General features: G+C 37.7%; 1 protein-coding gene across 11 annotated transcripts in view; it reads right to left on the bottom strand.

Moving 5' to 3' along the window:
* Nucleotides 1-23350, bottom strand: part of LOC115444446 (tubulin polyglutamylase TTLL4) — a 40816-nt gene that overhangs the window by 16271 nt on the left and 1195 nt on the right. For 7 of the 11 annotated variants that reach the window (XM_037447383.1, XM_037447386.1, XM_037447389.1 and 4 more), the window contains exons 2-5: nucleotides 22889-23239; nucleotides 18876-19098; nucleotides 5680-5873; nucleotides 4630-4829 (exon numbers count right to left, since the gene is read on the bottom strand). In XM_037447383.1, coding sequence (XP_037303280.1) covers nucleotides 4630-4829; nucleotides 5680-5873; nucleotides 18876-19098; nucleotides 22889-23239 — 968 coding nt within the window. Of the gene's footprint in view, nucleotides 1-4629; nucleotides 4830-5679; nucleotides 5874-11576; nucleotides 11634-18875; nucleotides 19099-21245; nucleotides 21350-22888; nucleotides 23240-23350 lie in introns of those variants that run through there. The other 4 variants (XM_037447384.1, XM_037447388.1, XM_037447393.1 and 1 more) reach the window with 3 other exon arrangements.

Below are 23350 nucleotides of genomic sequence, written 5' to 3'. Positions count from 1 at the left end.
CTGCGAGTCTTCCTCATCTTCGGAAGATGAGGCGGGCTTTGCATCGCCGCCACCAAACAAGCGTCGTAAGTACAAACATATTTATCCTGACCCGCGTATTGACGGTTTAATAAATCAAGTCAGCTACATTTCCAGTTACCTAACGCAATTAAGCCAAAGTTCTCCGGGTTTAACCCTTTCGGTACCTAATAGTAAGATTAATCAGGACTCACAGTCACCATACTTGATCAATCCATGTTGTAGTACAGATAGGTTTCACTTAGGTGAAATTAATACCGAGTTTGACGAAAAAAGAGTTATCCCTTCTGCCAACAAGGGGAGACTGGACAGGGTCAACCAGCTCCAGCATTTTGAAACACAGGCCTGGAAGGGCATTCGTTACAAATCCACACTACGGGGCTTTTCAGCAACACCAGGTTTTGTCTGTTTAAAAACAAATGAAGAATTTTGTCATTTAAATAAAACAAAGGACTATTTAGCTTCAGCAGAAAACCTGTTAGCTGGACTAACAAATGCAGAGTTGGACCAACAAGAATTGTTAAATCAGGCCTTGCAAGACTTACTGAACTGGAGTGCTAAGAACCCAGGTGAATTAAATTCTAATTCTCTGTTTGAGAAAATTATGGGGTTATTGGGGCCTGGCTCTCCACTTCATAAATGCTCAGAGAAAATAATGCAGATAATTTGCGGCAGGCGTGGGGAATGCATTGAGATAAGAAGAGAAAGAATAATAAAAGAAATTAATAATCCTAATCTAAAGGCGACCCTTAGAGCAATCCCACCTAGCTCTGAATATTTATTTAGCCGAGATGCTCTTCATCCAGTAATTAAATCCTTGGGTGGTACTCAGACATGGCTTAATAAGCCAGATTATATAAAAGAGAGAAAGAATAGTCGATATCCCTCTAATTATAAACAGGAAAAAGGTCTCACAGTCTTTCTGATAATAAGCCTACTAGATCAGATCAAAAATTAAAACAAGATAATTTTCAGGGCCCACAGAAACGCCATAACTTTCGTAAATTTCATTCCAAGAAAAATAATGCCGATCAAAACCCAAAACAAAAATGACTATATGGCACAAAGCAACCAAGTTTTCAAGGGGGGGTGTTTACAGCATTATGCACAGGTGTGGAAGGAACGGGGGGCCAGCCAGTATATAATAAATATAGTGACCAAGGGCCGTTTACCATTCAAACAAAAACCCCCACTTCGATTTTTAACACCAAACCTGCTAAATACATTCAGCACAAAAGTATCGCCAGACATGACCATGATCATAGAGGACCTAAAACAAAAAGGTATTTTGGAGACACCCAAGGTTCGGAATCCTGGTTTTCTATCAAAAATGTTCCTGGTAAAAAAGCAAGATGGAAGCATGAGACCAATCTTCGACCTGAGGGAACTAAACAAGCATATTTATACCAGACATTTCCAATTGATATCCCAAATAGATGTAACCAATTTTTTACAAGAAAACGACTGGATGACAAAAATAGATCTGCAACAAGCATATTTTCATTTACCCATTGCAGAATCCCACCGCCGCTTCCTGAGGGTTTCTTACAACAACCAAGTGCTCCAGTTAACAGCACTACCTTTTGGCCTTTCTTCAGCCCCCCGAACTTTTTCCACTGTATCCAACTGGATAGCAGAAATCTTACGTGCTCAAGGAATAAGACTCTTAGTTTACTTAGACGATTACATACTGGCACATCAAGACAAGATCAAGTTACAGAGTCAAGTCACGGAGACCTTAAACATTTTAGAAAGTTTGGGCTGGAATGTCAATTACCAGAAATCAGTACTAGTGCCCACTCAGCAGCTGGAGTATCTAGGCCTTCTGTGGAATACAAGAGACTGCATGATGGCTTTGCCACTGCAAAAGGTGGCCAGAATAAAGAATGTGCTGACAAGGCTACTAGACAGGGGCAGTTGTACTCTACAACAAGTTCAAAGTCTCCTGGGACTACTAAATTTTGCCAATTTAACCACCCCAAGAGGACGATTGCATTGCCGACTTACGCAACGATTTCTGAGAGAATTCATCCGATTCAGAACACCAAAGAAAAGAGACCTTCCTCCTGGGGTGCAGCGAGAGTTAAGCTGGTGGCAAAACGCCATAGACCACAGTGTAGTTGCGATGCACAGAAGAGAAGTGACACACTTTTTGACCACCGACACCGCAGATGCAGGCTGGGGTGCGCACCTAAACGAGACGTTTTTAACAGGCAGGTGGGCAGCTCACCAAAAGTCCTGGCACTCGAACAAAAAGGAGATGTACGCTGTGTACGGTGCCATAAGTCGTCATCGAAGGTACTTGCAAAATGCACACATATTAGTCCAATCGGACAACAGGACTCTAGTGGCCTATATCAGGAACGAAGGCGGCACAAGATCCCTTGCCCTACTCGAGTTAACAACAAAGCTTCTAGAATTAGCCGAGCACTTAAACAAAATGCTATCGGCGGCGTACCTCCCGGGGAGATACAACGGCATAGCCGATCGCCTATCCAGAAATCGACCAGTGCCGGAATGGCACTTGTTGCCCCCGGCCTCGGAGGCCGTGTTCAGAATTTGGGGTGTACCAAACGTCGACTTGTTCGCGTCGAGGCAAAGCGCGGTCGTAGACCCCTACGTAACATGGGACTCCAGAGATGGGTCAGCCATTTTTTACGACGTCTTCAGTCGACCTTGGAACTTCGAGCTGGCCTGGGTCTTCCCACCACCCAACTTGATTCCACAAGTGCTACGGCATCTCAACAGGGCAATAGGCACCTATATAATAATAGCGCCAAATTGGACGCAGTGTTTTTGGCTAACAGACCTGAAAGCGCGGGCTTTATCAAAACCACTGGTTATAAAGAACCTTCACAGCAATCTAAGGGACCTCACAACAGGCAGGTGCCCTGCTCAAGTGGAAAAGTTGGAGCTTTTGGCTTGGAAGGTTGGGGGTGGGCCAATCAAGTAGCACACTGGGCTCCAGAGGAAAAAGACCTCCTAAGAAAGAGCTGGAGAGAGTCAACGTTGTCGACATATAAGGCTCCAGTAGAACGCTGGATTACCTGGTGTGGGAAAAACAGCATAGACCCTAATTGTCCACAGGCCAACGAAGTAGCTCGCTTTTTAGCCAAGTTGTGTCTTGAAGACAAACTTGCTTATAGGACTATACTTCTTCATAAGTCTGCGGTTTGTACTTTTACAGCATCTAGTGAAGCTATTTCCAAAAATTTCTTTGTGCAGCAAGTTCTGAAAGCAGTATCCCTGTTAAAGCCACAAGAAAAAAGAACCCCCATATGGGACACAGAATTGCTTTTTAATTGGCTCAGGAATACATCAGAGTTGGACACATTATTTGACATAAGTAGACGAACAGCAGTCATTTTATTACTTGCCTCTGGGCGAAGAGTACATGATCTCACATTATTAGATGTTTCAAAAGAAAATTTCAACTTAAATGAGAATGGTAAAGAAATAACATTGTGGCCAAAATTTGGCTCTAAGACTGACAGTGCAAATAACAGGCAGTCTGGCTGGTTATTAAGAGAACACCCAGACAAGAGTTTATGTCCAATCAGACATATAAAAAAATTAGTAAAGGCTACAGAAATAAGGCGTTCTCAAGGTAATAACTTAACAAGCCTGTTTATATCAATCTTAGGAATCATTAAACCAGCAACTCGGACTATGATAGCTGGATGGATTAAGAATGCTTTTAAACAAGCAGGCATTGATGCACCACCAGGTAGTGTGCGTTCAGCTGTGGCTTCAAGAAGCTTCCTCGAAAACAGGCCTGTTGAAGAAATTTTACAGAGAGCAAATTGGAGGAGTTCTGACACATTCAGGAAATTCTACTGTCGTACAGTACAGAAGAGTATAGCTGAAGATAACAGTATTAAGGATCATCTTTTAAATAATTTTTTAAATCTTTAGAATTGTTTTTATGTTAACTTGTTCCTTTCTTTTTGATCTCAATATTATTAAAGTTAATTAAGGAAGTACTAAAGTAAGACTACTTGCCTTAAGTTATTGTTTTATGTTCATTTTGATTTTAATGAGAAGTTATTAATTTTGTTTTATTAAATTTTAAATATTTAATGAGTATTGTTACTTGTTTAATTATTATTGAACATAGCATTGATTTTTGAAATTGGTTTTATTTATTTTCACATAGCATTCATATTAAAGATTGTTATAATCTCTTTCACCAGCAGATACCAAACAGGTCTTCAACAAATGCTGTGTGTTTTGAAAACACATATAATAAGACTGTTTTGCATTAAAACAAAACAGTTATTATGTGTGTTAAACACACAGCATTTAAGCAAGTTACTTGCTGGTGATTGATAGAAGACTATGACATTTTGACAGTTGCGCCTCAGGACTAAGGAAGTTGTAGCGCTCTGCCACCGGTGAAAGAGAGGTAACATGAGAAAGGAGTATGGTAAGTTAAGATATTGCGTAATTTATGGGTAGACTTTACGGATGCTTCTTCAACAAATGCTGTGTGTTTTTTCACACACATAATAACTGTTTTGTTTTAATGCAAAACAGTCTTATTTTAAAGTGTAAAGACTGAAAAAAAATCACATTAACCGACTTCAATAAATTCTCCATTCATAATTTTACCTTTAGAGTTAAGTTTCTTAGGCGTGACGACAGTCCCGTTGAGTTTGGTGGACAGTTTGCTGACGCAGTTGTAGTCGACGGCTTCCAGCGCGGGCGCAGGTGGCGGCTTCTCCTGCTTCTCTATGTCTAGAGTCATGGGCTCTGTGTCCATCCGCCACTCAGAGTCTAAGGTATCTGGAGACGGCGATCTGCTGTGGGCACTGTAGGGAGAACGGATATGAATAACAGCTAAATCTTCATACTCTTAATCTAAGACTAGAAAGTTCTCCCAGTATTATTGCGCGAAAACTTCCAAATGGGCTTACACTGGCGTCAGTATTTCAATACTACTATGCGCATGCGACTCGCCGCAAATTCTGCAAGGTAAAAATTTGCAGAAATCAGCTTTCCATGATTGTTTACATGGTAAAAATTGCTTGTGGAAATCATCTTGTGCAAGTTTCCTCGCTAATCTACTCGCTTAACGGAGGTGAACAAAACATGTTAGAACCATGTCTCATAGGGACAGCAGGAATAAACACCCAATATGGAGGCTCTTGATAGTGAAGCTGTGCTACTGTATGACGGAGTATGGGCACACCCAAAACCGGAAAGATGTAAACATTACATAAAAACAATATTTTTAGTAAACACACGACTGTAATAGACTTAACAGAGTGGTTGGATATTTGCATCCGTCTATATAGACACCACAAGGTGTAAAACTCGCCATAATGGCCCACGTGGTGTGCTGCGTCCCGGGAGCAGCTTTTACGTATCCGATTCCAAACAGAACGGCATAATTGTGTCGACTGGCGAGGAATAAGCATTCCAATCGGTTAAAGCTATCATGACCCCAATGACAAATTATTTTTCCCTGAGACTCGCCGAGCTTCACTGCTCGTTGTCATAATGCGTGCCACTGCTGATCCTGGCTTACAGGAGTTGTAATAGTGGGTATGACGCCGGGAAAGTCTCTCTCTATCATGACCCCGCAACACTTACCATCTTGCTCATAAGGGTCATTTTCCCGTGCCGGTTTAAAACATAAGCCTATAACAGTTTACTCACTCGTCAGCCTCGCCCTCGACGACGCTGCACTCTATCTTATTACTGGACTTCATCTTGGCGACCTTGACCTTCGCCTTGGACTTCTTCTTGACGGCCTTCACGGACTTCTTCAGCACGGGTATGGCGGTCACCGAGCTGACTGGGAGCGCCGGGCTCACCACCGGACACGTCGGCGTTGGCGTGTCTTGGCGAGGCTGTTGGAGAAAGGACTTTGTAAGCTTATATTATAGTTGAATATTGAATAACTTGGGAACGTCATCGGAAACTTCGACGATAATATTATTTCTATGAATTAAAACACACACAGAAAACAAATTACAATCCTTCCGTCGTTATAAATTTAAAAACTGAACTTCTACTATGTATGCAGATTTTAATTTGCAACGATCCTATGTAATGCCTGGGAAGAAGCAACATGCATAGTCCAACAAACAGATGCGAAAAAGGTATCAAAAAGATATCTTCGTGCGTAATACATATTGACGAATTTCATTTCCAAATTCCGAAAAGACGTAAAATTGTCACGTCTGGAACGCTGTCGAATAAAAAAGCTTTACGTTTTGTGAGGGTTTCTTCATTCTAGACTTGCTAATCAAATTCAAAACTCAAAAGAATTCCATAAATAATTTGACGAACCGGTAAGACTTTCGACAGTAAATAAACATTTAATTAGTTACCTGATAATGCTATACAGGGTGTGATAAATTTCGACACAGAATTTATTCAGAAATCTAAACATACTGGTAACAGATTAGTTTAATGCTCTGATTAACTTAGCATTGATACCAACTTTATAGCTTCTCTAACCAGCTTAGCAGACCTCGACGACAAGGTGCATTCGTCTCTATGCAAGATATTATGCGAAGCGGGTAAGGTTTCACCGTCTAAAAATAACGTATTGATCTGAAAACCGATACCAGTATGCAATTATTGTCAACTGTTGCGTGTACATTTAATGATATTGGAGCAAATGTTTGGCCAATGTTGGTTGGCAAACATTTCTTTTGGGCGCACGGCATAATAGCCTCATCTTTACTGATGGTAATTGAAGAGATGCCTAAAAACATGTCGACCGGCAAGACATAAAGTTCCCGGGGCGGTCGGCATAGTTATGCCGGCCCGATTAATTGCTTCTTCACGTCCGGCTTGAAGGATCCCAAGTTTTAAGAAGGGGGGAACACATATGCTGGCAAATAATTTCGCAGCCAAATAGTGCGACAGTTTAGAGTTACCAAACTTTTTGGTTCGAACCAGAATACAAAAGGAAACGAAGCTGTTGTTTTGCAAGCCAGCATGCATGGTACTGTTAAGGAATAGAGAGTATGGGATAAGGTTAAACAATTCTTCAGAGCACAATGTAGTTTTGAACCAAACATTTGCAAACAAAGTTCGATCTCGTTGAGCATAACACGCACACATCATGCCTTTTATCCCCGAAAATAGGGGCGTAAATAGTGCACCTACTTTTCGTCATGACGTGTTCGCCTCTCGATGTGATAAGAGGCGAGACTATGAACATATCGGGCACAAATTACAGACTTCTGACTGGCACCAGAAAAGGCTCAATTTAGTATTAAAATATTAGTAGTATACTGAACTCTGGTAACTAAAATTAATGGAACTTGTGTTACGTACCGCCTGTCAGAATTAAAAAATTACAAAAAATTGCTCTATCAACTTACTATGTCCAAAAGTGGATCATGGACTACCAACTCTCAAACGCGAGAACCTCTGAGTAAAACAGTTGGCAGAACACAAATGATCACGATCATAATAAGCATGGTTTATATGGAAAACATTCGGCCAAATTGTCCCACGATTTTGGCCCAAAGTACTATTACGTCAATTATGAAAAATAGAAACGGGCGTAATCCTTTAACGCAATAAACTGCGTTAGGATTACGAATCGTAATAAAATCTATTTTGAACATACGTAAATCACAGGCATGTGCGGTTAATACTGAAATCTTACATAAATATGCATGTACGCGACCAGTAGCGAAGTGAAAGTTGAAGGAACAGTAATTATTAGATGCAGACTTTTACTATTACTACTAGGAATGTACCCGAATAATATCAACTATGTGCGATAATTTTTAAACTAGACAGATAATATTTGAACGGTATTTCTTTCAGACTACTTTTTCTTTAAAATAATTCCTTTTAAGGCGATACCTCAAGGTCCATTTTCATACATTTTGTTTCGGCTTTAATCTGGGTAACTAAACAAGTATTGGCAAGTAAAGAATTTAAATTCACGTCTAGTTAGTGATTAGTTCTCGCAGTTGAAGAAAAACGTAAAATAATTAATAATCATGGATATTTCGGCCTTTAAAATTTAATATGACGAAATTTTAAAGGCAGAAATATCCATGATTATTAATTATTATAACGTTTTTAATTCAACTGCGAGAACTAATCACTAACTAGACGTGAATTTAAATTCTTTACTTGCCAATACTTGTTTAGTTACCCAGATTAAAGCCGAAACAAAATGTATGAAAATGGACCTTGAGGTATCGCCTTAACATTATTTATAATATGTACAAAAATACCCACATAACAACAATTTTAATCAATCATTTTTTTTATTTTAATATATTTTACAAAATTGTTACTTTGCACAGAGGTTTAGACATTCGTCTCGACCTAGACGTTGTCCGTATGCGGGGTTGAACTAGCATTAAAATAAATCTAGCCAGAAATCTAGACGTCTTGGGTAACGTCACAACACCACCAGAACGCGGGAAACATTGCGCGCACAGCTGCTCGTGTTTATTTAGAAAGCAGTCAAATGCATTTTCATTTATTTTACTTCAGAGCTTGTAAAACTGTGAGCCAAAACTTTAACATATATATCTGTTGGAATGCGGTATCTGGGTTCAAATTTATTACAGTCTCTTTTAATAACAATCAAAATAATACATTTCAAGAGATGGGACCGACAACATCTAAAATTTATAAAGTTGTTTAATTGTAAAATGTAGGTAGATATTGTAACTTTGATTTTTCGGATTACCATCACCTCAGTCCGCCCCGTGACCACAGGCTGCAGTCTTCGAAACGTCGGGAGCCAATTATAATATAAAAATCGCGATAATATCCGTAAAATATCTTTAGTTTCATACTTTTTGATTTTGATTAATTTTGTCTCTCCCCAATAAATTCACGTACGAAGGAATCAATGTAAAAGTGATTAGTTAAATCAGTGATCAAAATATTATTCATAAACTGTATTTTTTTCCTACGCTCCTCAGTTACAAATATCTCGAATCTTGTCCAAATTTATATTACTTCGTATTAACACTCAAATATTCACAACTGCCAGTTGCATCCACACATAATCTATCTTGCGTATATTTTCATCCAACACTTTCATCCCACATTTATTCCCAACCTACACAGCGGGATGTAGACGGGTAGGTTTCCAGAGCTATCGATCAGTTGTTGAGGGAAGGTCTGTAGTTCCTGAATTAAACAGTAGCGGTAGGTAATAACCGGATGGAAATTGCAAAGGGTTACAGAAGGTTGTGTGGTATGAAAGTTAGTAGTGGACCAGGGCTTTCGTCTCTAAAGGCATTTTATATAGATTGTTACGCACTGTTACAAGGTGAAGGCAATTATCTTTGAACTGATCTGTTAGTTTGTTGACTTGGACCCAGTAGCGGAGCTTGCCGTAGAGGGTAATCAAATCAAATCTCAAAAAGTATCAAAATTTTGTCGGAGGCCCTTAAGAGACAATGGGAACTTTTGGGCGCCTGATTAGTTTAATGTAGAAATGGGCCAAGACTGGCCACGAGGGGCCCGGAGGTCCCGTATCATTGATACGGCGGTAGCTACGCCCCTGCCCGGACCCATTGCCTCTGAAACCACGCCGGAATGGAAAAAAGCTTTATTTATTAGGTGCGACTTATGTCCAATAGGAGACGAGTATGTAGTGATGATGGTGATAATATTTTACTATCCAGAATCGTTATTTGAAATTGGATTAACCACGATTTACAATAAACGATCCCAATCGCTTTTTCAATCCATCACGAAAACGAACCAATCAGAACAGGTTTTTTGAATGCTTTCAAATTACCTATTCCAATTGGTTTATTCCCAGGATCGGAACGAAGATTAGAATAGTGATTGTTTATTAAAAACTATCGTTAATCGGAAAAATAATTTCAATACCACTTATTGATATTTGCGATATCGTTCACTATTTTCGTTCGCCAATAAGAGCTACAAAAACTAAAACAAATTCAATATTTTATGAGAGCACATTAAAAATAGTATCAGCTTCCGCAATAATAATTTTACACGTGCTTTGCGTGCACGTGTTTTCAAGCTCTACATTTGAATATTTGAGGACCCCGTGAGCGAATGACTCACTATGACAAATCCATACATGCCCACGTGGTTTTAAATACCTCAAAACCACAAGCGCTTACCACCTGTATAAGAGATGAAGATACACTTGGTAGCAACAAAACACACAAAAAAATAGTTAGTGTCACACAGTTCCTAAAGATGTACAGGCTGCTTGGCCTGAATGAAATGTTAAAAAGCAACACACATAATAATAACATAGTACTAGCCCATATACAGCCCATCTGTCTCGAACGAACCCTCAAAGCTGGACAATATTTCACCATAATTCATTAGTAGATAGAAACATTAATACACATCGACACAGAGTAGGTAGAAAGGTAGAAATCATGTAGTCTCACGCGGCAGGCACACGGCAAGGTTAGACAAATCAGGATACCGTGTAAATGGGTCGACAGAAATAAATACACGAGGAATTTTAAACGTATCACCCGCACCGACGGCGCACTGGACAAATTTCACGAAACGTTTTGGCACGCATCACCACAGGTATTACATATCACCAATTCATCACACGTGAGATAAACGTGTCAAGGTCGACATTGATAAGGTACTTAAAGATCAATTTTGCACTAATTCACTAAGTGTTCGATAGTGGGTCGATAGTGTCCATCGCGAATATTATCAACAACACGACGGGAGATGAAAACGCGACGATAGTAACAGTGATAATGCATTCGTATTGACATTTGGTCTATCCTGGCACACGGCCAGACTATGGTACAATAAAAACCAAGTGTACAGAATTAACAGATAATAATGAGTTAGCTCGAGATGTAACCAGTAACAATAAAACGATTAGGTGTCGCCCACGCTGCGTTTGGTGCGTGCGAAAAATTCGCTTTATCCGCATATCATATTTCTAATAATTTATTGCATAATTTTGTATAATTTATGGAAGTTTATATGAAGTTATCGTGATTTACGCGCTTTGAAAATGTCAACCGAGCGACGTTAACGCCAACATCTATAATTAATACAGATACTTGTTTAGGGCAACGAGGTGCGACTAATGCACTGCTTATTATTTTTAGCTCTTTAAAAATAACTTTATAGCTCATATATTTATAGATTCAATAAACGAATCGAAAGAGCAACTTAAAGCATTCACATTGATACTTCATCATTTATCGCTTTGTGTAAACAAAACATTTGAGACATATTGATTTTTCACATTAAATATTTACTGCTTTCACACAGATAAACTATCTAATACTTATGTCTGAGTAAATACGGCTTCGTGCAACGCGCGTCGCATGTCTATTCCAAAACAACGCGCAACACGCATAACGCTTGTTCAGATTGTCAACCGTTTAAACTGTAATCATTAATATTATACCGAAAAAACTTATCCTCATCCGTAACAGACATTAATTAGTTTCGAAACAGTGATGATTAACCAATTATTTCAATAAAGGTGTCTGAACGATTGCCAGATTCCGTCAAATCACAAAACCACTGGCGCACTGCCAACACCTCATCATTACCACATCAAACATCTGTAATTGAAAAACACTCACGCCCACACAAAATTTCCTTATAATTTTCTTCAAAAAACCCATCTCTGACAACGACCCATGTGTCAACGTCACTGCATCAACAACGACTAACAAGTTTTACAACGACTAACAAGTTTTAGTCATCACATTACTGTTCACTTGTTGCATAACGTGTACCAATGTACACGTCACGGATGTAAAAACGTCGTCACTTCAACGAGATATATGAATATAAAACAACCGTTAGTTTGAAAATTTCCACAACTTCCGCCATGTTTAGCGGCATTCGTGTAAACAAACGGACGAGTGGATTCCGTAGCGTTTGTAATGCTAGAGGAATGTCTGATTGTGCCAGCACTAATGGGGGACTGTTGCGATGAAAGAAGTCTCCTCAAGGTGGGTAGTAAATAATAACTGTGTATGCTATTAAAATTAAACTATTTTTCGGATTTGATCGCGGTTTTAATATTTTAATTTTCTCCCGTTTCGAATACTGCAGCCTTCCTTGTCACGGGTCATTTTACGTAGTAACTACCGTCATCAATAAAATTTAAAACAAAATTGTATAATGGTAAAATGTAGGTAGATATTGTAGCTTTGACTTTTCTGTTGACCAACACCTCAGTCCGCCCCGTGACCACGAAGGCAGTAAGTAAGTCTTCGAAACGTCGGGAGAAAATTAAAGTATAGGAACCGCGATAAAATCTGAAAAATAGTTTATTTTTCATATCTAACATTCGCGTAAATCATTGTGTGTAAGTATATGCTATTGTTTTTGTAACGATGTTTATGATCAGCCCTGACACCAATAAGGATTCATACCATTTATACATTGCCTCTGAGTACAAAAGAGTACGTAAATGAAGCGAAATTATTGCTACAAATCGACTCGGTTTCATAGTGCCCAATCTCACCCATCAAACACCACGATTGACTCATACCTTCGTTTTCAATAAACGTTCATAATCGCTCTTTTTCGATCCATCACAAAGTGGACCAATTAGAATAAAGATTGACAAGCTTACAAATAGTCCTGGATATGTAAATAGGCCGTATAGACCGCGGCCTATGGGCGGCAGCTTCTTAGGGGCAGCAGATTTCAGAATACGCTCTCTCGATTTAATTAATTATTCGTTTATTTAACTTTAGTGCCTTTCATAATACAAACAAATGGAAAATTATTGAGTATATTGGAAACCTAGATACATACATAAACCTACCTACATGGGGCAGCGGAAATAAAGTGGCCTACACTCATAAAAAATATAAATTCGGCACTGCTTACAAATTACTGATTGTGATTAGTTTACTTTCTGGACGAGATCGGAGATTACAATTGCAATTCTTGCCGTTAATGGAATCCACGAACAACATTAGAAAATCATGCTACACCATTATAGCCCTAATAAATTCTAAGTATATAAATAAACAATAAACAACCTTGACAACAATTATATCCAAGAACACTCATCAACAAGTGCGTGATTAACGCGGCTTTTGAAATAGATGAATAAGCGATGTTGCATCATGAATGTAAACTCAATAGTGATGCGCACCCTTTGAAAGTGATTGTGTTTATTTATAAATCGTAGTTTCATATTGTAACATATTTAAGTGTTTTTTTTTTTACTCGCACGGCAGTCATCCCCAACGCACCTGATGGTAAGTGGACTGATGTCCAATAGAATGTCGACTGACGAGAGATGATTACCCCTCGACAATCGACACAGTTATACCAACCCACCACTACAACTCCTGTTCCTCAGAGAAAACTAATTTGTCATTATCCAGCAACGAAATTAATCAAATAGAAAGATAGGGAGGAGTTGGAAGTGCATATTACAGACTTAGGGAACGCGACGCACTTACGTAAGCCACTGTGGCTAGTTTTAACACCAGTGGTCGCTATCCGGGCGGATATAAAATATATCCTACCACCAGCAAAAGTGTTTTAGCAGACAGAAAATAGGTAAGTGAGAGTGGACGTTATTGTGTAAATGATAGATCATATGATCCTTTGAATATCTATAATTCCAGGGAAATCAAATATACGATGAAGTAAGATGAAGGTGCTAATACTTCACTACTTTCTCCTCGATAACTTCATTTTGCTTCAGTTCGATGTGCAAACCCGATATTACGTTTAACGATCTATCAAATTTCAATTAATCCAGCGCTAAAAATCTAAAATAAAACCTAAATCAAAATTCGAATGGTCAATTAGGCCTTCCAATACACCTAAGACTCTAATCTGATGTCTAACAAAAAATATAAATATAATATAAAAAATATATATATAATAATAATTCAAATCTACCTTTGCAGCACTCATAATCTTCCTAAATGCACATCAATCATTGCAAGTGTTATGGAATGTGCACTGGCAGTTGATTTTGAGCACCCGTTTAGAACACATTTTATCTCGATCAATCATAAAATTTCCAAGGGTAATGTCAACTATAATGCATTAGAAAGGCATATTAGAGAGAATTGAAAGAAAGAAAGGAGGATTTTATTGTACAAACAATAAAAGAATTACATATTTATATATTGTGCCAATAATAGGAACCGTCATTCAACTCCATACTGCAGTAGAGAGTAACTAATACTGCAGCGCTGATTTTTGGTGACGTACGATCACTAAGTCGTGGGGAAACGTCACATAGTGTAGATATTCTTTCATTCATAATAAAATTTGTTAGGAGTTTTATTACATAAAAAACTATCAGTAATGGATTTTATTGTGATTGAAATCTGATTGTTTTGAAACATATACGAAAGTTAAAAATTAAAGTTAAACTCACGTCTTGAAGTTGTGACATTTGTTAGTGTGAGCAAAACTCATTTGTCAAATAAACTTGGAATCAAATTATAACACGAACATACCTATTAACATATCAAGCATGATTTATATAAAAAATGTATACAATATTAATATTTTACAATATAACAAAGAAAGTTTCATTTATTTTATCCCCAAGAACTATTTACCCCGTTACGGCAAGCAAACTTCAACATAAAACATGTTTCCTTTAAACGCAAAAATACTAATATCAACCAAGATTTAATTTAAAAGCCTCAAGTCCACTCACGCTAACCTAGATGAGCGTAAGTGTGCCCTAGTGAGTATAAAGGCTCTCTAGCGATGTCCATTGACCGTTAAAGCTTATAAATAAAAACTTGGTTCACGCTTCCCGCAAACTACATGTTGCGAGAAGATCCGCTTGTCGATCAAAGCGGTGACAATTGAACCGAGAGAAAGATAAATCCGGGATAATTATAATTTATCGATATTTTATTTATAACTCTGTATGGATAATAAAGGTTTAAACGTTTTCAGTTAGTTAGGTAAAAGACAGATTTTAAGGCCGCACTGACATTACTTAATATTAATAATCATTAGCCATTATTTGAATTTGATTATTTCTCCATAAGTACAATAATTTTAACATTAGTCACCTTTTATAATTTCTTTTTCCCTTATTTAGTAAAAATAAACACATCACGCCTTATATCGTCGAAGAGGTAGGCAGAAGCGCAACTCATCGCCGTGCGTATTTCGTCCCATGATGTGAGAGGGGTCGCGCCTACCGCCATATTGGGCACAAATTGCAGACTTCGAACTGCTATCGCCATATTGGTTACAAAGTCAGTCGGGCACTGAGTAAAAAAACCTAATAATATTGCCGGACTCGGAGATCCAACCCGAAACCTCAGCACTGCAACCTACCGTAATACAACAACGCCACCGAAACAGTTTTATTTAACATAGTAGCTTCCGCCCGCACCTTCGCCCGCGTGGATTTCGGACTTCAAAAATGGAGGAGGTGCTCAATTTGTGATGTTTTTTAATGTATGGTGGTATGCAGGTGGTCCGATTGTCCGGTCAGGGTCTGATGATGGGATCCTGGTGAACATGATTTCTGTGTAGCTTTAACCATTAAGGTTGCACACGCGACGGAAGCTTAAAAAATGGAGTACCTTCTCCCGTTTTCCCGACATTTCCCTTCACTGCTCTGCTCCTATTAATTGTAGCGTGATGAAAAGTATACTATAACCAGCTCAATAGTATGATAAATAATTGTACCAACTTTCGTTAAAATCCGTCGAGTAGTTTTTTGTTTCTATAACGGTTATACAGACAGACAGACAGACAGACAGACAGACGGACAAAAATTTTACTAATTGCATTTTTGGCATCAGTATCGATCCCTAATCACCCCCTGATAGTTATTTTGGAAATATATTTCATGTACAGAATTGACCTCTCTACAGATTTATTATAAGTATAGATAGATATAAGTATAGATATACTTAGTCTGGCCATAAATACTGTTACACTTAATTATAAAAAAATATTACATTTGAATTTCGAATCTGTCATTTTTATACGATTGTTCATTGTGTTTTCTCATTTTGGCGCCAATACATTGTAAAATATTTTGCGATATTAAAATGGTGTGGGGTGATAAAGAGAACCGAATCGCTGTGATAGCATTACACAAAGTAGGTATGGAGCCAAATGCAATTTTTAAAACTCTCCATACACTTGGTATTAGTAAAATGTTTGTGTACCGGGCTATTAATAGGTACAATGAGACCTCCTCTGTTTGTGACAGAAAAAGATCTGGCCGTCCACGTAGTGTTCGTACGAAAAAGGTGGTCAAAGCAGTAAGGGAAAGAATTCGAAGAAATCCTGTCCGAAAGCAAAAGATTTTATCTCGGGAAATGAAGATAGCACCTAGAACCATGTCGCGTATTTTAAAAGATGACTTAGGACTTGCAGCCTATAAGAGACGCACTGGCCATTTCTTAACTGATAATTTAAAGAAGAATAGGGTGGTAAAATCGAAACAACTACTGAAGCGGTACGCAAAGGGAGGTCACAGAAAAATTTTGTTTACGGATGAGAAAATTTTTACAATTGAGCAACATTTTAACAAACAAAATGACCGTATTTATGCTCAAAGCTCTAAGGAAGCTTCCCAATTAGTCGACAGAGTGCAACGTGGACATTATCCGACTTCAGTGATGGTTTGGTGGGGTGTTAGCTATGAAGGAGTGACTGAGCCATATTTTTGTGAAAAAGGTATCAAAACATCGGCACAAGTGTATCAAGATACCATTCTTGAGAAGGTAGTTAAGCCCCTTAACATCACCATGTTCAATAACCAAGTATGGTCCTTCCAGCAAGACTCGGCGCCGGGTCATAAAGCTCGGTCCACGCAGTCTTGGTTGGAATCGAACGTTTCGGACTTCATCAGAGCTGAAGACTGGCCGTCGTCTAGTCCCGATCTTAATCCGCTGGATTATGATTTGTGGTCAGTTTTAGAGAGTACAGCTTGCTCTAAACGCCATGATAATTTGAGTCCCTAAAACAATCTATACGATTGGCAGTGAAGAATTTTCCCATGGAAAGAGTGCGTGCTTCTATTGATAACTGGCCTCATCGTTTAAAGGACTGTATTGCAGCCAATGGAGACCACTTCGAATAAGCTTTTTATATTTTTAATTGTTTTATATTTATGTATTAAACTGACACACTGTAAAAGTAATAAATGTTATTTGCAGTTAACAATTTTCTTTTTTCTTTATTACAATATTTATGGCAAGACTAGGTATAGATTAATTTGAAGCGTTAATCCGCTCTGGATGTGAAAACAACAGAATTACGACAGCTTTAATGATCAATAAAGTTAAATGACGTCTTTTGCTGCTGTTAGTATCGAAATTACAAGGTCGGATCAGTATCACGGTCAGTGCCATCCGTAAATATGTCAGTAATTCATTCCATGAGTCATGTTCCGGAATCAACCAGCTTATATCCAGTTACGCTAACTTGTATGCGTTCAATGACATTCAACATAATCAATCATTGTGGTTTTCGACTTCGCTATATCGCACTCTTAATAAAATAATGACCTATTTCAATATTGTTAATTTCTGGCAGTCGTCGAAAAACTAATTTGGATTCGCTACCTTTTTTTTGAAGTTGCTATAAAATAGAGCTTATTAAAGATAGGTAAAAAAATGAAAACTATAGCATGAAAAATAAGGGAAAAATCTACAAGGTCGCAAACAGAAATTGGTTGTTTGACGATTCCCACAAATTGGCAATTTTGGAATAGGTCATTATTTTATTAAGAGTGCGATATATAGCATCATTCATTTCGCATTTCATCAAACCATAATACAAAAATTGACATTAAGAATTTTATACGTCGACTTTACGCTGAACGCATCCTGACATTATGATGTATAGGGTAACTCAGTTTGCATCAATTATAGTATTATAAAATGGATGAAAACGTGATAGATCAGTGTTTGTTTTTATTGCTTTGAATGACGAGACGAGCTCGCCGTTCGCCTGATGGTAAGAGATACAATCGCCCATACACAGTAAAAACAAAGTATTGTTTGGAATTCCATTGCGCTCGCCATCTTGAGGCATAAGATATTAAATAAATATTAAGTCTTATTATGTCCAGTAGTTACACTTGCTACAATGTCCTTCAAACCGGAACACAACTGTACAGTGTGGTGGAATTATGGAAATGTCTACGTATATTCTTTAGTTAACATACCGAATGAATCGATCATGTAAATCTACGCGGAGTTACAACAAAAGCACAGTTTGTACTCGAAAATCAAATGACAATGCATGTGTATATAGCATACCGAGTACCAACTACCGAGAAACGCAATGCCACTCACATTCATAAAAGATTTCAATAAGCGATCCCAATCCCAATCTTCGATCCGATCCCGAGATTAAACCAATCACAATCATGTATAAAAACTGCTCCGATTGGTCCAGTTTCACGCTTGAAAAAGTGATCGGGTTATTGAAACAGCGGATAGTTGCTATCTTGTCAATTCTTTAGCTAAATACCTAATATTTGCCGGCGTAAGCCCATAAAGCCATCGGTCCTGCGCCTGATCTCACTCCGGTCATGTCGGATTGCCGTCTCACCGGACTCGAGAGTGAAGGAACAGAGAGTGCACCAGTGGCGAAGCGTCCACACAACCCGATTCCTACCAGCTTCCCTTTTAGGTTTATTACGTATGTTTTTTTTCTGTTAAAATGGCCGCAATATGTTAACTAAGGCAATTTTTTTTGCCTCGGGTTACCTTTTAAAAAATATCACCCTTCGCCACTGGAGTGAACCTGTGTATTGAGCACACACTTGTTCACTATATCTCCTGCATACTTGGCTGATCTCCGCTGAGACTGGCCGCCATGGCCGAAATTCGATTAGGAAGGAAAAAAAAATTACCGGCGTGTATTTCCGAGCAGTGGTATAATCACTATACACTCACCATATCATCAACGGAGTCCACAGTATCGCTGTTGATCGCGGTCGTCCTAAGCACATGCATGTGGCTATCCGTCACCAACACTTGGTCCTTGCACATACACCGCGACGCCCGCGAGTAGTTCGACGATGTTTTCGGACCCAGCGTCGCCAGCGCCGACCCGTAGGAGTATGAACCTGAGTTGTCTTTGGCTCGCTTCATGTTGCCCGGCACGTAGTTTAGACGGCTATAAAAGAAAAAATATTACTACCAGAAAGTGGCAAAAAACGATGGTTTCAATAAAGGATCCCAATCGCTTTTTCGGCACTTAGTTTAGACGGCTGTAAAAGGAAACAATATTACTACCATATATTGGCAAAAAAAACGTAGATTACTGACTGTCGTTTTCAATAAACGATCGCAAGCGCTTTTTAGATCTATCGCAAAAATTGACCAATCAGAGCAAGTTACTTTTCGACATGCTTACAAATTTGTTATTTTGATTGGTTCAATCTCGGATTCGCGTAAAAGATTGAGATTGGGATCGTTTATTGAAAATGGCTGTAGGTGATAAGAACTAGTTTTTATATGACAAAGATATTTTTTCGTTAAACAAAAGTAGCAACGCAACCAGGTACTAAGGATTACAAATTATGCACATGTTACCCTGAAGCGAGTTTAGACGATAAGAACTTAAGGCGATGCCCCCCGCATAACGGCGCGCTACCCGTATTTTTCGAAATTTATTATACATATAGGAACAAAATTAAATACCACACTTCTAGAATATGTTATCCTTTCTTTGTTTATTTTTTTATATAATGTGGATATCGTTTCGTTAATTTAAGATAAGAGTAGCCGTTTTAAGATTATAAGAGGTCGCAAACTAGTTTATTTAACTTAGATATAAAGTTGCTATAGAATTATAGCATGTATTCGTCCACAGCTTATGAATAGAAATCCCTTAACTTTCTGCAATATCATCCCAAATATATGGCAAATCAATGACAACAATAACTAATTATTCTGAAGATCGATACAGCGCAATGAAAGACGCCTGCCAAAAGAACATAAATCGATATGCAAATTATTTATCTGAATAGCTTGCATTAAATCAACTAGAATTGACGTCACGAAGACTAAACGATACGCCAATTTTTTCTTCAACAAGCGCCAAAATCATGTCCAAACATTTATTTTTTTAGGTAAAAGCGTCAAGTATGTATTTAAGCTGATAATGATCGATCTTGATCTGAATTTGTTCCAGAAATTAGCTTTAATGTTAATTAAGGATATTCTATCCGTGTGCCGAAAATTCATGCAAATACTTTCAACACTTCCTGCATTTACTCGCTATTTTAATAGCTGTTTTTTATAAGGGACTCAGTTTCATTCCGTTTCCGTGAAGCCTGCAGACTGAAACCTCAAAAGAAAATTATATAAAAAACCGCGGCAAAACCGTAAAAATAATTTTATTTCAAAACCAGGAGTGTTATAGAACCAGCATTATGACGTAAGAACTATAAAATATGAGACGCAGCAGCCAATAGCAAACAACATTTCGGGCAATACCAAGCTGTTCAAGTCGTGGGTTAAACACATATTACGTGCTTGTAATACATTGCATAAAAATATTAGGGCCGTTGCCCTATAAACACATTATCCATTCGTCTGCTGTCTAGTCTCCAATTAGTCAATACTCTTAGAAACGCACTCAGATATTGGCACCGAACCAAACATTGACAATCTCTAGCCCGTAGGGAATTTAAAGTATTGATTACATTTTATTTTTAGTGCATACGACCTTCGCCTAATAAGTTGAAGCCTTACTATGTCATTTCCTATTGGCATTTTCCTTAATCTTTGTTAAAGGATGTTAAGAATGTATATCACATATCCATAATACCAAACAAATCATCGATGGGTTGCTTTTACAGCAAAAAAAGGATCTTAAATCGGAAAATTAATATACTTACCGTTATTACGAAAAATTTGATGTTATATGTAATAATATCAGCCTAGTATTATATACTGTCCCATTGCTGGGCATGGATCTCCTTTACTACTGATAAAGTTTAGGCCATATTTCACCACGCTCGCCTATTGCGAGCTGGCAGACTTTACATACCCTCAAAACCATTATGGAGAACTTCTCAAGTATGCAGGTTTACTCACGATGTTTTCCGTCATATTTAAAACAAGCGATAATTCACAAAGAATACTCATATAACTTTAGAAAAGTCAGAGGTGCGTGCCCTTGGGTTTTGAACATGCGGACATTCATCTCAGCAGTCAATTCCACTCCTAACCGCCGCTTTTTTATGATATATGCTTAAAGGAATAAAACTAAACAAGCCCAGTTCATACACTATGTTTTCTATACAAAGAACTTACACAACCCATTCATAAATATGTCAGACGAATTTATCTTTAGATTACAATAATTTACATTGAATGTCAGTAAGGAATGATTTGTGCGTTGTTACGAGGAAGCCTACTAGATCACACAGATAACTGTAATATAAACATGTTGTTACCACTTTCGTTGCGATAAGATAATTAATATCATGTTTGAGTACGTAAGTAGGTAACAAGGGAATCGCACTGTCTAGTATGCGAGACATATCATATCAAATAATATAATAAAAGCACCGACTCTGGTTTAGTTTCTGAGTATTTCTCAAAATAAATGTACGTAACGAAATTGTTTTTACGAAATTTTCGGTCTCATTTTTCTTTTTTTTTTTTTGTTTCTCTTAATGCATTATCTATAAAATAATACAGATAATGCACGTATTGATACAAACAAAAAAGAAATATCGACATGAAAAAGGAATAGTTCGCAAAAACTATTTCGTTACATTTTTTTATTTTTTTTGAGAAATACGCATGTTTCTATACCTATTTCATAAAACGTTAGCTTACTTTTTAAAGTGAACAAAATAATATTTTAGCACAAAAATGATTGACATTTTTTTATTTTGATGGGAGGGAGGCTCAAAAGCTGCCAATTTATATCAGGAAAGTGGACCGTGACGTAAATTGCTTTATATAGCGGAAAAATACGATTCCTGTAGAACTTTATACTGCAGCGAAAGATTCACTAGGATGAAACCGCCACTAAATACTAGTCCATAACAAAATATTCTTAGTAGGTTATAAGATGGTCTGGCAGAGATAATTAATAATGTTAACACCTCATTATAGCGTAACACAGTTTTGTCTGATTTTATTTGTTTTGTTGTCGATTTTTGTCATCTTGTCGCATCAACAGGATTTCCATGGCTGATAATAGACTTCATCCAAAGGTTTGCAAACTGACAAAATGCAAAACACTACTAATACCATATGGACCAACCATTTACAAAAAATAATGTGCAGAACAAGACAGTTCAAGCATTGTGGACAACCTATTTTAGGAACTATTAATTTATAATATGTTTGTCCCACATCCCTATTTCTAATAACTTCTCATATTGTCTATAAGCAGACTAACCATAACCAAAATGTCAACTGATCGCAGCTGCCGGCAGCTCTTTAAGAGTGGCATTGATGGACATGAAATAAAGTATATTTTTGTAAAGCAATTTTAAGCAGCCTGGATAATACATAGTTTAATTACAGAAGACAAAACTAGAACATGTATACCACATAAACAGAACAATTGAAGGAAATTGTGTTTATTTTCCTCATACCAAATATGAATCCCGAATACTGAATGATGAAATAAAGTGGAGATCAATCGTAATAATAAATTCCACACAAATTTATGTCAGTTCTATTCGGACTAATATAAAATACTGATTAATTTTGTTACTATTTGAAATTAATCCATATTCACTTGTGTAAACATCAAATGCAAGCTGTCTTTTGTTCATACTTGTTAAAAAATTTAATAAATCACTCACATGACACATCAATGCCAAGAGTTTGTGTGTACGTGGAAGACTTTTTCTGTTTGATTTTATATGGTATCAGAAATCTATACTTTTTCAAAATTATAGTTCTTTTCAAGTAACGGAAAGATGAAAACTCACCTTTCATATGATGGAATCGGTGATCCAATTTGAAATCCACAATAGAGGTTATCAGACTCGCTTGATGCCCGTGTTCTCCGTCGACCCTCAAGGCTCGTCCTTGAGTCCTGGTAAGACCTGTTCTTTGGCTTCTTGAGTATACCCTGAGGTGGTGATTTTGGCAGTGGGTTATTAAGTATTGACTTTAACGGTTGCTTCCCCATCGGTTCCATCATGTCATGATCTACCTTCTCAAACAACTCTTCTACTTTGGGCAGTCTGTCGTCAACTTTTGTGTTCGATAATGTTGTCACCAGTAACGGTCTGGTCGGACTTGATCTGTACAATTTTGATCTTCCTGGGGAATATCTGCTGAAAGTATTCCATTATGATTACTTACAAGTTCTGTGACCTTGAATAGTGGAAAATTATTTTGGTAATATGTGTTGGATATCATGAATACTGAACACATGGTTTTTAATA

Source organism: Manduca sexta, chromosome 6 (assembly GCF_014839805.1).
Source record: "Manduca sexta isolate Smith_Timp_Sample1 chromosome 6, JHU_Msex_v1.0, whole genome shotgun sequence".
Classification (NCBI taxonomy): domain Eukaryota; kingdom Metazoa; phylum Arthropoda; class Insecta; order Lepidoptera; family Sphingidae; genus Manduca; species Manduca sexta.
The sequence above is the reverse complement of the archived record's forward strand: the minus strand, read 5'-3'. Positions and strand labels throughout refer to the sequence as shown.